The following is a 14,272-nucleotide window of genomic DNA, read 5'->3' on the forward strand; positions in this document are numbered from 1 at the left end:
GTGGGTGCCTTATGCTGCTGCTGCTGCTGCTAAGTCGCTTCAGTCATGTCCGACTCTGTGCAACCCCATAGACGGCAGCCCGCCAGGCTCCCCGTCCCTGGGATTCTCCAGGCAAGAACACTGGAGTGGGTTGCCATTTCCTTCTCCAATGCATGAAAGTAAAAAGTGAAAGTGAAGTCACTGAGTCTTGTCCGACTCTTAGCAACCCCATGGACTGCGGCCTACCAGGCTCTTCCGTCTGTGGGATTTTCCAGGCCAAGAGTGCTGGAGTGGGGTGCCATTGGCTTCTCCAGCTGACGTCAAATCAAAGATATCATTTTGAAGTGTCACCTTCTCTTTTTCCATGCAACAACAATGAACCATTTCTCAATCTGATTCTGACATGTGATGATAAGTGGATTTTATAGAACCACCAGTGATGACCAGCTCAGTGGCTGGACTGAGAAGAAGCTCCAAAGCAGTTCCCAAAGCCACACTTGCACCAAAAAAAGGTCAGGGTCACTGTTTGGTGGTCTGCTGCCAGTCTGATCCACTACAGCTTTCTGAATCCCGGCAAAACCATTACGTCTGAGAAGTATACTCAACAAATCGATGAAATGTACCAAAAACTGCAACGCCTGCAGCCTGTCATTGGCCAACAGAATGGACCCAATTCTTCTCCATGACAACACCCAGCTGCATGTCACACAACCAACGCTTCAAAAGTTGAATGAATTGGGCTATGAAGTTTTGCCTCCTCTGCCATGTTCACCTGACCTCTCACCAACTGACTATCACTTCTTCAAGCATCTTGACAACTTTTTGCAGATAAAACACTTCCACAACCAGTAGGATGCAGAAAGTGCTTTCAAGAGTTCATCGAATACTAAAGCATGGATTTTTAGGCTATAGGAATAAACAAACTTATTTCTCTTTGGCAAAAATGTGTTGATTGTAATGGTTCCTGTTTTGATTAATAAAGATGTGTTTGAGCCTAGACATATTGACTTAAAATTCACGGTCTGAAACCACAATTACATTTGCACCAACCTAATACCAGCTGCCGGAGAAGGTGATGGTACCCCACTCCAGTACTCTTGCCTGGAAAATCCCATGGACGGAGGAGCCTGGTAGGCTACAGTCCATGGGGTCGTGAAGAGTCGGACACGACTGAGCGACCTCACTTTCACTTTTCACTTTCATGCATTGGAGAAGGAAATGGCAACCCACTCCAGTGTTCTTGTCTGGAGAATCCCAGGGACAGGGGAGCCTGGTGGGCTGCCGTCTATGGGATCGCACAGAGTCAGAAGCAACTTAGCAGCAGCAGCAGCAGCAGCAATACCAGCTGCATATTCAAAAGACGTCCCCATCCCTTAGTGAGCTTTGTTCCAGCCCCATCTCTCTATAGTCCTCCCACCAACCCCATCCACCAAGGGACACAGGAGAAGTCACTCCATCAGTGCCCCCACTAACAGGCCACTGACCATAGACGCAAATGCAGACCCTAAAAGCAGTCCTGTAATCCAGCTTCAACTCTGCTTCACCACAGTCTTGTCATTTCGCATCATTAGAGGAAACCTGTAAAAGAAGGTCTTTACCTTCAAAACCAATCTATAAAGACTAGAAAAGTTTTCCACCTCTTCAAATGCAGAGAATTCAATGCAAAGGTGTAAGGAAAAGGAAGAATTAGGGAAACATGACAAGACTAAAAGGGAACTAATACAGTTCCAGTAACTGACCTTAAAGAAATGGTAATCCATGAACTAACTGACAAAAAAAATTGAAAATAATCATCTTAAAGAAATCCGTTAAGATACAAGAGAACATAGGTAGACAGCTAAATGAAATCTGGAAAAAATACAATAAAAGCTTTGATAAAAAATAGAAACCATTAAAAAAAGATTTAAACCAACATCCTAAAGCTAAAAACTATGACAACTAAACTGAAAAATTCAACACAGATCTTCACAGAAGATTCAACCATGTAGAAGAAATAATCAAAAAGAAATTATCTAGTTAGAGAAACAAAAAGAAAAAAAGTATAAAAGAGTAAAGAAAGCATATGAGACTTAGGTGAAATCATCACATGAAATAAGATACACTTAATGGGAGTTCCAGAAGGATAAGAAAGGAGCAGAAAGCTTATTTAAAGAAATAATGGCTGAGAACTTACCAAATCTAGGGAAGGAAGTAGGTATCTTCATTCAAAGCTGAAAAGTCCTGATTGGTCTATGATGAGACACATTATAATTAAATTATCAAAACAAAGAATTTTGAAAGCAACTTGTCATGAACATAGAAGTCCATCAGGGTTTTTTCAACAGAAACATTATAGGTCATGAAAGACTATGATGATATATACAAAGGAAAAAAAAACTGCCAAACAAGAATATTTTACCTGGCAAAACTCTCCTTTATATGTTTGTATTTTTAATAGTTTTTTTTTCCTGTAATTGACATCTAATCTTACCTCATTGTGATCAGAAAAGATGCTTTACATGATTTCAATTTTTTTGAATTTACCATATGTAGGCTAAACAACATGCTTTGGAATAACCAACAAATCACAGAAGAAATCAAAAAAGAAATTAAAAAATGAAAACACAACAACCCAAAATCTATGGGATTCAGTAAAAGCAGCGCTGAAGGGAAGATTCATAGCAATACAAGTCTACCTCAAGAAATAGGAGAGAAATCAAATAAATAACCTAACTCTACACCTAAAGCAACTAGAAAAAGAAGAAATTAAGCACTCCAGAGTTAGTATAAGGAAAGAAATCATAAAAATTAGGGCAGAAATAAATGCAAAAGAAACAAAGGAGACCATAGCCAAAATCAACAAAGCTAAAAGCTGGTTCTTTGAGAAGATAAATAAAATAGACAAACCATTAGCCAGCCTCATCAAGAAAAAAAGGGAGAAGAATCAAATCAACAAAATTTGAAATGAAAATGGAGAAATCACAACAGACAACACAGAAATACAAAGGATCATAAGAGACTACTATCAGCAACTGTAGGCTAATAAAATGGACAACTTGGAAGAAATGGACAAATTCTGAGAAAAGTATAACTTTCCAAAACTGAACCAAGAAGAAATAGAAAATCTTAACAGGCCCATTGCAAGCACAGAAATCAAAACTGTAATTAGAAATCTTTCAACAAACAAAAGCCCAGGACCAGATGGCCTCACAGCTGAATTCTACCAAAAATTTAGAAAAGCGCTAACATCTATCCTACTCAAACTCTTCCATAAAATTTCAGAGGAAAGTAAACTTCCAAACTCATTCTATGAGGTCACCATCACCCTAATACCAAAACCAGACAAAGATGCCACAAAAAAAGAGAACTACAGGCCAATATCTCTGATGAACATAGATGCAAAAATCTTAACAAAATTCTAGCAAACAGAATCCAACAATATATTAAAAAGATCATACATCATGACAAGTGAGCTTTATCCCAGGGATCCAAAGATTCTTCAATATTTGCAAATCAATCAATGTGATATACCACATTAACAAATTGAAAGATAAAAACCATATGATTATCTCAATAGATGCAGAGAAAGCCTTTGACAAAATTCAACATCCATTTAGGATAAAAACCTTCCAGAAAGCAGCCACAGAAGGGACATACCTCAACATAATACAAGCTATATGTGATAAACCCACAGTAAACATTATCCTCAATGGTGAAGAATTGAAAGCATTTCCCCTAAAGTCAGGAATAAGACAAGGATGTCCATTCTCACCACTACTATTCAACACAGTTTTGGAAGTTTTAGCCATAGCAATCAGAGCAGAAAAAGAAATAAAAGGAATCCAGATTGGAAAAGAAGTAAAACTCTCACTTTTTGCAGATGACATGATCCTCTACATGCTGCTGCTGCTACTGCGTCACTTCAGTCGTGTCCGACTCTGTGTGACCCCAGAGACGGCAGCCCACCAGGCTACCCCGTCCCTGGGATTCTCCAGGCAAGAACACTGGAGTGGGTTGCCATTTCCTTCTCCAGATCCTCTACATAGAAAACCCTAAAGACTCCACCAGAAAATTACTAGAGCTAATCAATGAATATAGTAAAGTTGCAGAATTCAAAATTAACACACAGAAATCCCTTGCATCCCTATACACTAACAATGAGAAAACAGAAAGAGAAATTAAGGAAACAATTCCATTCACCATTGCAATGAAAAGAATAAAATACTTAGGAACATATCTACCTAAAGAAACTAAAGACCTATATATAGAAAACTATAAAACACTGATGAAAGAAATCAAAGATGACACAAATAGATGGAGAAATATACCATGTTCATGGATTGGAAGAATTAATACAGTGAAAATTAGTATACTACCCAAAGCAATCTATAGAACTACCTAACGATCCAGCAATCTCATTTCTGGACATATATCCAGACAAAACTGTAGTTCAAAAAGATATATGTATTCCTATGTTCACAGCAGCACTATTCACAATAGGCAAGACATGGAAACAACTTAAACATCCATCAACAGGTAAATGGATAAAGATGTGATACATATATACAATGGAATACCACCCAGCCATAAAAAAGAACAAAATAATGCCTTCTGCAAAAACATGAATGCAACTAGAGACTAAATAAGGTAAATCAGAAAGAGAAAGACAAATGCTATATGATATCACTTAAATGTTGAATAAGACACAAATGAACCTCTCTATGAAACAGAAACAGACTCACATACAGAACAGACATGTGGTTGCCAAGATGGAGGGGTAGCGGGGGAGGAATGGACCGGGTGTTTGGGGTTAGTAGATGCAAACTAGTCCATATAGAATGGATAAGCAACAAGCCCTGCTGTATAGCACAGGGAACAATATTCAATATCCTGAAATTAACCACAATGGAAAAGAATATATATATATATGAATCACTCTTTGTGGTACAGCAGAAATTAACACAACATTGTAAATAAACTATACTTCAATAAAAACTATAATAATAAAACACTGAGGAGATTAAAGTGATCTAAATAAATAGGGAGACACATATGATTCATGACACAAGTCATGTTCCTGACTGAAAGACTAAATACTGTCAAAATAGCAATTCTTTTCAAATTGAGCTGTACATGAATCTAGCAGGCATTAATCAGAAATTGACAAATGGATTCTAAAATTCATATGGAAATGCAAAGCACCTAGAATTGTAATGACAACATTTAAAAAGAACAAAGTTGAAGGACTTAAGCTAACTTAAGTTTCAAATCTTATTCAAAAGATACAATAATCAAGACAGTGTGGTACTGGCAGAAGAATAGTCATACAACAGGTCAAAGGAACTAAATTGCAAGTCAGAAACAAATATTTACATTTATGATCAATTCATTTCTGACAAAAGTTCCAAGACAATTAAATGTAAAAGGCATAGTCTTTTTACAAATTGAATATTCACATTAAAAATCTGAAACTATTATTTCACATTACATGCACACAAAAAACACAAACTGGATCATAGATCTAGATGTAAAAACTAGAACTAATTTCTTTGAATTCTTTTGAATTAATTTCTTCAAAAAAAAGAGAAGGAAATCTCTGACCTTGATTAAGCTGAAGGTTCTTAGATATAAAATCAAAGTTACAATTCATCTTTTCAATTTGGCATTTTGAAAGTGATCAAAATTTTAAACATATGCAAATCAAAAATCACTAATAAGAATTTTTAAATACACCCAAAACTAATATAACGTAATATGCCAATTATATTTTAATGAAACAATGGAAGAAAGTCCATAAAATAGGAGAAAATATGTGCAATCAGGTATCAGATAAAGGACTGTATCCAGAATATACAAAAAACTGTAACAATTCAAAGATCAGGCAAATGATAGAATTTTTAAATGGACAAAAGATTTTAATACATTTAACCATAAAAGATGCACAACACAGGCTTAGCTAATACACTCATGACAAGATGTGCACTATTATTAGTCATTAGGGAAATGCAAGTTAAAACCACAGTGACATACCAAAACACACTCACTAGAATGGCTATATTCAAAAAGACAGACCATACTAAATGCTGGTGAGACTGAGGAAAGATTAAAATCCCCATGCATTGCTTGTGGGAATATAACATGGTACAGCCACTTTGGAAAACCATTCCACAGGTTTATTTTTAAGTAGAACATAAACTTGCCATTTGACCCAAGAATTCCACTCCTTGGAATCTTTGTAAGAGACTTAAAAACATATGACCTCACAAAGACATGTGTATGAGTGTTCATAGCAGCATTATTCCTAACAGCCCCCAAATGGAAATAATCCAAATGTCCAAATACTGATGAATGTACAAACACGTGGTATTTCATACAATAGATACCATTCCTCAAGAAAATGGAACAATTAGCAATATAATATTCTATAACATGGATAACAATTGCTAAAACAGGAATAAACTTCCAAAATAGTACACTAACTGAAACAAGTCAGATGCAAAAGACTATACCCTGAATGGTTCATTCTATGAAATAACTAGTAAAAAGGCAAATTTAAAGAAAAAGAGGCAATTACCTATTACCTTGGTCTGGGGTTTCGAGAGATGAAACCTTAATGCAAATAGGCATAAAGGAAATTTTTGAGGTGAAAAAGATATTCTAAAACTGCTATGGTGATGGTAGCCCACCTCCATAAGTTTATTAACAACCACTAAATTGAAAAAAGAAATATTAAAATCACTGTAAGGAGCAAATGGATATGATGTGTCTCTAGAAGACACAGGATCACCTATTAATATTCAAGGCAAAAAAATATAATTTTAATCTTTTTATGAGGAAACATCAGAGAATCCCAAATTGAGGAACACCAGCAAATAACTACCTATAATTTTCAAAAATATTAATGGCTTGAAAAACAACAGAAGGTTAAGGAACTAGCCCAGATAAAAGTTAACTAAAGAGACATGACACTTGAATGAAATGCATGATCCTGACCTGACCCACATCTTCTAGACAAAAATAAAAATGGACAGTATTAGATAAAAGTAGACAAAAGTACAAACTTCCAGTTATAAGATAAACAAGTACTAGGAATGTAATGTATAGCATACTATATGTAATTAATACTACTGTACATCATACATGAGAGAGAAGAGAATAAATCCAAACAGTTCTAGACACAAGAAAAACAAACTTTTTCCTATTTTTAAATTTTCTATCTATAGGCTATGAGGGATTCTCACTAAACTTATTGTGGTAATCATCAAATGACGTATGTAAGACAAATCACTATGCTGCACATCTTAAACAGTGCTGCACGACAATTATATCTCAATAAAGATGGAAGAAAAAATTATGGTAAATTAAAATTTTTAAATCGATAAAGAGTGATATATAATAAAGAACATTGACAGTACAATTGACAAAATTGGAAAATGAACCGTGGATTAAAGCATGACAGCAATTTTAAATTTTTTTAATTTGATAATTGTTCTAAAAATATATGAGAGAATATTCTTATTAGGAAATATACACTGAACAATTCTGAGGAAAAGAGTCTGAATATATACAACTTGCTCTGTAATGATTCAAAGAATATAAATATAAATATCAATATATCCTGTGGTCTTTCTGAAAGACAGAACTAAAGAATGATAAGGCAGATCGATGTGGTGTGGTAAAAAAAAAAAAAAAAAGAATGATAAGGCAAAGTGTTAAAAATTAATAAAGGATAGATGAGAATTCTTCATACTGTTTTTGCATTGTTTCTGTAAGTTTGGAAATATTTCAAGATAAAGCATTAAATATTCAATAAAACAGCAAGAGCTTGATAATTCTTTGACATGACACTTACTTTGAAGCACCATGTTTAACAGGCAAACATTAGCAGGAGTCCCACCAAAGTCTAAAACAAGAAAAAGATGACATTTTTCCAATATTTGACTGGAGATACTAGTCAACAAAATTATACAAGAGAAAAAAAAATGTTTAAAATCTTAAAGGGAGGGCAAATAAGACCATTTGCATATGGTCATATGATTGTTAACCAAAGAAATAACCAGAAAAAATGAGAATTCTATAAGAAATCTAAATTCAAAATTAAGATACAGAAATCATTGTCTTTCATATCACAGGGAAGCTGAAAAAAAAAGTATTTGGTTAAAAAAAAACCCTGTATTTAGCTTCAGCTTCAGCCTCACCCTTTAAAATGCCAAATAACTACTGCAATAACAGTTTTGTCTTAAAAACTCCTTAAAAAGTAAAAGATTAATAATATTGTGACAACATAGGCCATCATAAAATATTAAATCACTGGGACAGCATCAATTGTTATTCAGTCGCTCAACCGTGTCTGACTCTTTGCAACCCACAGACTGCAGCACGAAAGGCTTCCCGGTCCTTCACCATCTCCCAGAGCTTGCTCAAACCCATGTCCATTGAGTCAATGATGCCATCCAACCATCTCATCCTCTGTCATCTCCTTCCCCTGCTGCCCTCAATCTTTCCCAGCAACAGGGTCTTTTCCAATGAGTTGGCTCTTCACATCAGGTGGCTGAAGTATTGGAGTTTCAGCTTCAGCATCAGTCCTTTCAATGAATATTTAGGGTTGATTTCCTTTAGGATTGACTGGTTTGATCTCCTTGTTATCCAAGCATCACTAATCCAACAGAATTCATCACTGTGACACACTCAGAAAGCACAGCATAATATGCCAGGATTACTGTGAGTTAAGCACAGAGTGAGTGGATCGCTACCTTATTCTGCTCCAGACGAAGACAAAAGTGTTGCTGTACAAGAAATGTTTGAAGCTGCCTTTTCTTATTCAACATTTTCATATAAAAGCCTGTATTGCATGTTGGAAAAGGGCTCTCCAATAAAAGATAGAAGAGATAATGTATGTTGTGGATGACAATACCAAATAGCAGTAAGCTCTAACATTTTGCAGAAAAAGACCCACAATACTTGGCCATTCCAGGAAGAAAACATCCGATGTCACGTTTGTACATACACAGAAAAGGATCTTGACATAATAAACACTGAATTGGGCTGTGGTGGGGATTTTCTAAAATATGTATTCAGGTATTATTCCTAAAGTAAATAAAATAATGAGAATTTTTAAAAGCTACTTAACGTATTTTGTGCTTCCCTGGTGGCTCAGATGTTAAAGCAACTGTCTGCAATGCAGGAGATCTGGGTTCAATCCCTGGGTCGGGAAGATTCCCTGGAGAAGGAAATGGCAACCCACTTCAGTACTCTTGCCTGGAAAATCCCATGGACGGAGGAGCCTGGTAGGCTACAGCCCATGGGGTCGCAGAGTCGGACACGACTGAGCAACTTCACTATGTATTCTAGGGGGACAACAGGATGGCCCTCATTAGAGGGAGGAAAGTGAAAGTGTTAGTCGCTCAATCATGTCTGACTCTTTGCGACCCATGGACGTAGCCCACCCAGGCTCCTCTGTCCATGGGATTTTCTGAGCCACCAGGAAAGCCCTCATTAGAGGGAGGATCTGCAGGGAACCAGAATTTATTTGCTAATTCCTCCCTCACAGTTGTTCAATCAGTTCACGTTGATTGGATAGACAGTAATGACTGACCCAAGAAAAGCCAATGAGTGGGCCTGATAAATCATTCTGACAGTCTCTGTGCATCTTAGAGTAAAGAAAAATAAGGCAAAATTAAAGATTTTGTGATTTTCTAATCTGGTGCCCAGCGAGCCATTCTTGAATTATATAGATGTTATGCCACGAAAAAACCTGAAAAATTACTTTCTAACAGATCAGACCCCTTTTTAGAATGATGATGATGACAATGATATTTTTTTTTACCATTCACTGAATGTTGGCTACTTGCCAGGCACTGTTTAAGATGCTGAGAATACAGCTATAGTGTCACATGAGAATAGACAGATTATAATCATGATAACGAGTGAATAGTTACTATTCTCTGGTGGCTCAGACACTAAAGAATCTGCCTGCAACATAAGAGACCCAGGTTCAATCCCCAGGTCCAGAAGATCCCCTGGAGCAGGAAATGGCCTTCCTTGAAAAAGCAAGGAAATACTTGCTTTTCCAAGTATTCTTGCTTGGAAAATCCCATGGACAGAGGAGCCTAGTGGGCTACAGTCCATGGGGTTGCAAAGAGTCAGACATGACTGAGTGACTAACACTTTCACTTTCACTTGGCACTTACCCTATTCCAAGAACATTTTATATACATTATCTCACAACCCTCCTGCACAGTAGATAGCATTCTGTCCACTTCATGTGTAGGAAACTGAGATCAGAGAAGGTGAAATGACTGGTCCATAATCACCCACTTAGAAAGGGGCTGACCATGGAAATTACTTGGCAATCCAGTTGTTAGAATGCTGCGCTTCCACTGCAGGGGTCTTGGGATTGATCCCTGGTCAGGAACTAAGATTCTGACAAGCTGAGTTACACAGCCAATTAAAAGAAAGAAAGAGACTGATCAGAAGAGAAAATCAGGTCCCTCTACGCCGGGCCCCCAGTAACTGCCTTTATCTCAGGACAGGACCACGTTCCCTTGGAAGGGGAGCTCACAGTGACAATTCATAGGGCCCAGAACAATGATGAGCCCAAATGTGAAACTACTGAGGTCAGGAGAGTAGTGGACAAGGCAGAGACAGGAGCCACCTCATTCAGGGCTCCAATACCAGTTATGCCAAGAGTTGTGAGCCACACCTGGTATCCTGGCCAGGTTTTGGCTCTTCCATCCATCCCTTAAAACATAGCATGTCCACACTCATTGTCCTGAAAATAGAGCTCCCATTGAACTATCCTTGACCATGGGATGTCCAAGCATCAGCAACAGAACTCCAACAAGGTCTGGTCGGGAGTGCCCCAAAAGCAGTGTTCAGCCCTGCGTGTTCCCTCAGCAACATTCCTGATCTATACAGGGAATTTCTTAGCCCACAGGCAAGACACTGGAATGCAACCATGAGAGTGGATGCAGGAAGGAGTATCAGGGAAACCACTGAAGGCAGGCCCAGGAAGGTTGAATTTCCTTCTTGACTTTGTCACCAACAGGCTGGGACATGACCTCAACCATACACTGCCCTGTTCCTGAACCCCTCATATGCTGAGTGAAAATAAGTTCCATCATCTTAAGTTCGGGCCCCAAACAGAATCATTGTGGAGCTGCTTAAGGAGAATTCCTACGCCCATGGCTCTCGGAAGTCTGATCAGTGGTTCTGGGATGTGGCATAGAATCTGCATTTTACACTAACTGGCCAGAGAAGGTCAGTGTCTGCCAATTCACAAATCACTAGCTTGAATGTCCATCAAAGGAAGCCTGATTTTAATGGAATTCTGTATGAGGGAATATGATGCGGCCCTAAAAATGAGACCATAAAAGCTATTTTGTAAAAAGGGACAAAGTGAGCAATCATGTGGTGAAAGAGAAAGTGAAGTCACTCAGTCGTGTCCAACTCTTTGCGTGGACTGTAGCCTACCAGGCTCCTCTCTCTATGGGATTCTCCAGGCAAGAATACTGGAGTGGGTTGCCATTTCCTTTTCCAGGAGATCTTCCCAACCCAGGGATCGAACCCAAGTCTCCTGCATTGCAGGCAGACGCTTTAACCTCTGAGCCACCAGGAAAGCCCTAGACGTGCCTTTAAAGTGACACCCAGATTAAAGGCGCTGCCGCCTGCATCACCTGGAGGGGAGCCTGATGGGTCGGAGGATCCTCTGCTACTTCCGGGCTCCTGGCCAATTGGTTCTTCCTTTGGGATGACAGTTGAGCCGCAACAGATACAGCTCTGAGTGTAGTGTACGTCAAATTCGATACACTAAACTCTTGGTTTAGTGACGGAAGTATAACAATGACCATCATGCTAAACTGATACATACATAAGTTGACCATGCAGCAGTTGATATTAAGACAATCAATTCTAACATCTCTTTCCCTTCCAACACACCTGCAAGGATCTGACAATCATTAACAACAGACAAAGGCTTAAGGATGCCATCCAAAAACTCACCTCACTATTGGACCAAAAGAAGATAAGAGGTCACTACCAGGGCGACGTCTCAGGGGATGAAGGAACTACATTTCAGGGTCCTGGTGCAGCGTTCCAATGGTGAGACTTCAAATGTAATCGGTTTTCCGGTTAAGGTTTTCCTCATCTGAGGTCAACAAGAGGAAAGCCAAGGACTTCACCCAGGAGTGGCACGATTGCTCCGCCCCCTTCAGGCCTATAAAAGCATCTACACTGAACTACCCACCAGGGTCAGGACTCTAGGGCTTCCCAGACTACTCCATTTCTGTAGGCGGAGCCTAGGAAGGGGCGGGGCTTAGCGTGCGGCTGCTTAGCGTGCGGCTGCTTAGCGTGCGGCTGCTTAGCGTGCGGCTGCTTAGCGTGCGGCTGCTTAGCGTGCGGCTGCTTAGCGTGCGGCTGCTTAGCGTGCGGCTGCTTAGCGTGCGGCTGCTTAGCGTGCGGCTGCTTAGCGTGCGGCTGCTTAGCGTGCGGCTGCTTAGGGACTCTGGTTCCGCCCGCTTCACTCACGGCACCCTTGGCCCACTCCTCTGCAAACCCGTCCACGTGAGGAGCTGAAGCTTCAAACTCGCAAGACTGAACGCAGCAGCTCCCCTAGAAGCCACGACTGAGTGACTCCCCAGAGGCAACCCCAAAGTTCGAAGACTCGTCCTGCGTTCCTGCGCCCCACCGCCCCTCGTCGGCCTCACCTGTCAAGCCGACCTGTCACTGCCTGCAGGACCCAGCCCTCTGTCGCCTTCTGCCAGGTCCCAGGCCCGCGGCGACATTCACATGATGGGCTGCCGACCGCGCAGCCCCACCGCCTACCCTGAGGACACGTGGGAACAGCAGGACGGAGGACCCGGCCCTGCCAAGCGCCGCCGAACCGAGGAGCCCGCCCTCCCCAAGTCCGAGTCTGAGGCGGAGCCCAGCCTGCATAACCTGACCCGGTCCCCGACAGCGGGCACTCTCATTTTCGTGGCTGTCCTGCCGACGGGATGTGCTCTGCACGTGCTCCTGGACGACGTCGAACTGCTGCTGGAGCCCGAGCCAACGTCTGTGTGGCAAGTGTGTTTCGGAGGTCGCATCCTCATGCTGGTCCCCGAGGCCCTCCTGGGCTCGGGTGTGGAAAGGCCGTGGGGGCAAGGCCTAGAACCGGGCGCTGTCCTGAGCCCTCCCGGAGAGTACGTGGCCCTGGAGCCGGGACTCTCCTGTGCCGCTGTCCCAGAGATCGCCTGCCAGGGAGAGGCCAGCAAGGAGGACGCGAATGCTGACGCTGACTTCCTGCTGGGCGGGATGGATGCTGCCTCAGTCCCAGTCGCTGGGCTCCGCTCTTCTGCTGGAAGTTTGACTCACTTTGACCTGTTCGACCTAGTCTCAGAGCTCTCCCCTCGGGCCTCCAATCCTAGTCCAGAGAGAGGCTCTCCTCAGTACGACGACAACCTGGACTTGCACCTTCTGGAGCCCTTTCCTGACTCACCACTCCAACCTCTACCTCCTTCTCCGAGTCCAGGTCCCCAGGAGCGCCCCTGTCGCCCAACTGGTCCTCCTTGCAAGGCCCGGAGATGCCTGTTCCCTGAATCCACTGCCTCCCACAATTCCTGGACTCCTGAGCGGGCACCAGGACAGAATCTTCCGATGTTGGTTGTGTATATATTGAACACACCAAAAGAAGCACACGAATAGGTCCTTTTTGGATGCAGGCTGCATTGCAGAATTTTGATCAGTGGCTGCCTGAACACCTGAAAGGAAGCTCACCTGGGCAAAGAAAATCCACTTGAAATGCAGCATTCTTTCAGCCAGCCAGACTGCTGGTAGGTTTTCTCTAAAGAGGTTACCCTTAAGCAGATCTGTTGTTGTTTTTGTTTGTTTGTTTGTTTGCTGTTGTTTTGGACTCCGTGCAACTCTGTGGACTATAGTCCTCCAAGATCCTCTGCCCATGTGATTTCCCAGGCAAGAATACTGGAATAGGTTGTCGTTTACTTCTCCGGGGCATCTTCCTGACCCAGGGATGGAAGCTGCCTCTCCTGCATTGCAGGCGGATTCTTTACCACTGAGCCGCTGGGGAAGCCTAAGCAGCTCTACCCCCTTCCCATTTGCTTCAAACATAAGCAAAAGCACTTTTCTCTAAAAAGCTATCCTTTCCCAGATACCCTACCACTGGCCCCTTTCCCTATTGTGCCCCACCCCACTCAACAGAAGAATTGCTCATTTCTGTTCTTTACAGGGTTTTGGTCCTAGTGTCTGTCCATGCTAGTTTACAACACCTCTACCCAGCTGGGACTTTTTTGGATGGAAGGTCTAGCCCCTTTAGGGGAAT

General features: G+C 41.1%; 1 protein-coding gene across 1 annotated transcript; it reads left to right on the top strand.

The window, feature by feature from the left end:
• Window positions 1-12,014: 12,014 nt before the first annotated feature.
• On the top strand, window positions 12,015-13,638 carry LOC133252901 (proline-rich protein 23C-like). Its single transcript, XM_061425898.1, has 2 exons — window positions 12,015-12,057; window positions 12,692-13,638. The coding sequence occupies exons 1-2, from the start codon at window positions 12,015-12,017 to the stop codon at window positions 13,636-13,638; spliced, it is 990 nt and encodes a 329-aa protein (XP_061281882.1).
• The last annotated feature ends 634 nt before the right edge of the window (window positions 13,639-14,272 follow it).

Source organism: Bos javanicus, chromosome 1, assembly GCF_032452875.1.
Source record: "Bos javanicus breed banteng chromosome 1, ARS-OSU_banteng_1.0, whole genome shotgun sequence".
Lineage (NCBI taxonomy): Eukaryota > Metazoa > Chordata > Mammalia > Artiodactyla > Bovidae > Bos > Bos javanicus.

Bases quoted from the DNA above. Each gene is read 5' to 3' on its own strand.
- LOC133252901 (XM_061425898.1), top strand. From the start codon at position 12,015: ATGAAGGAACTACATTTCAGGGTCCTGGTGCAGCGTTCCAATG. The intron at 12,058-12,691 runs GTGAGACTTCAA...CACTGCCTGCAG, and splicing joins CCTGGTGCAGCGTTCCAATG to GACCCAGCCCTCTGTCGCCT.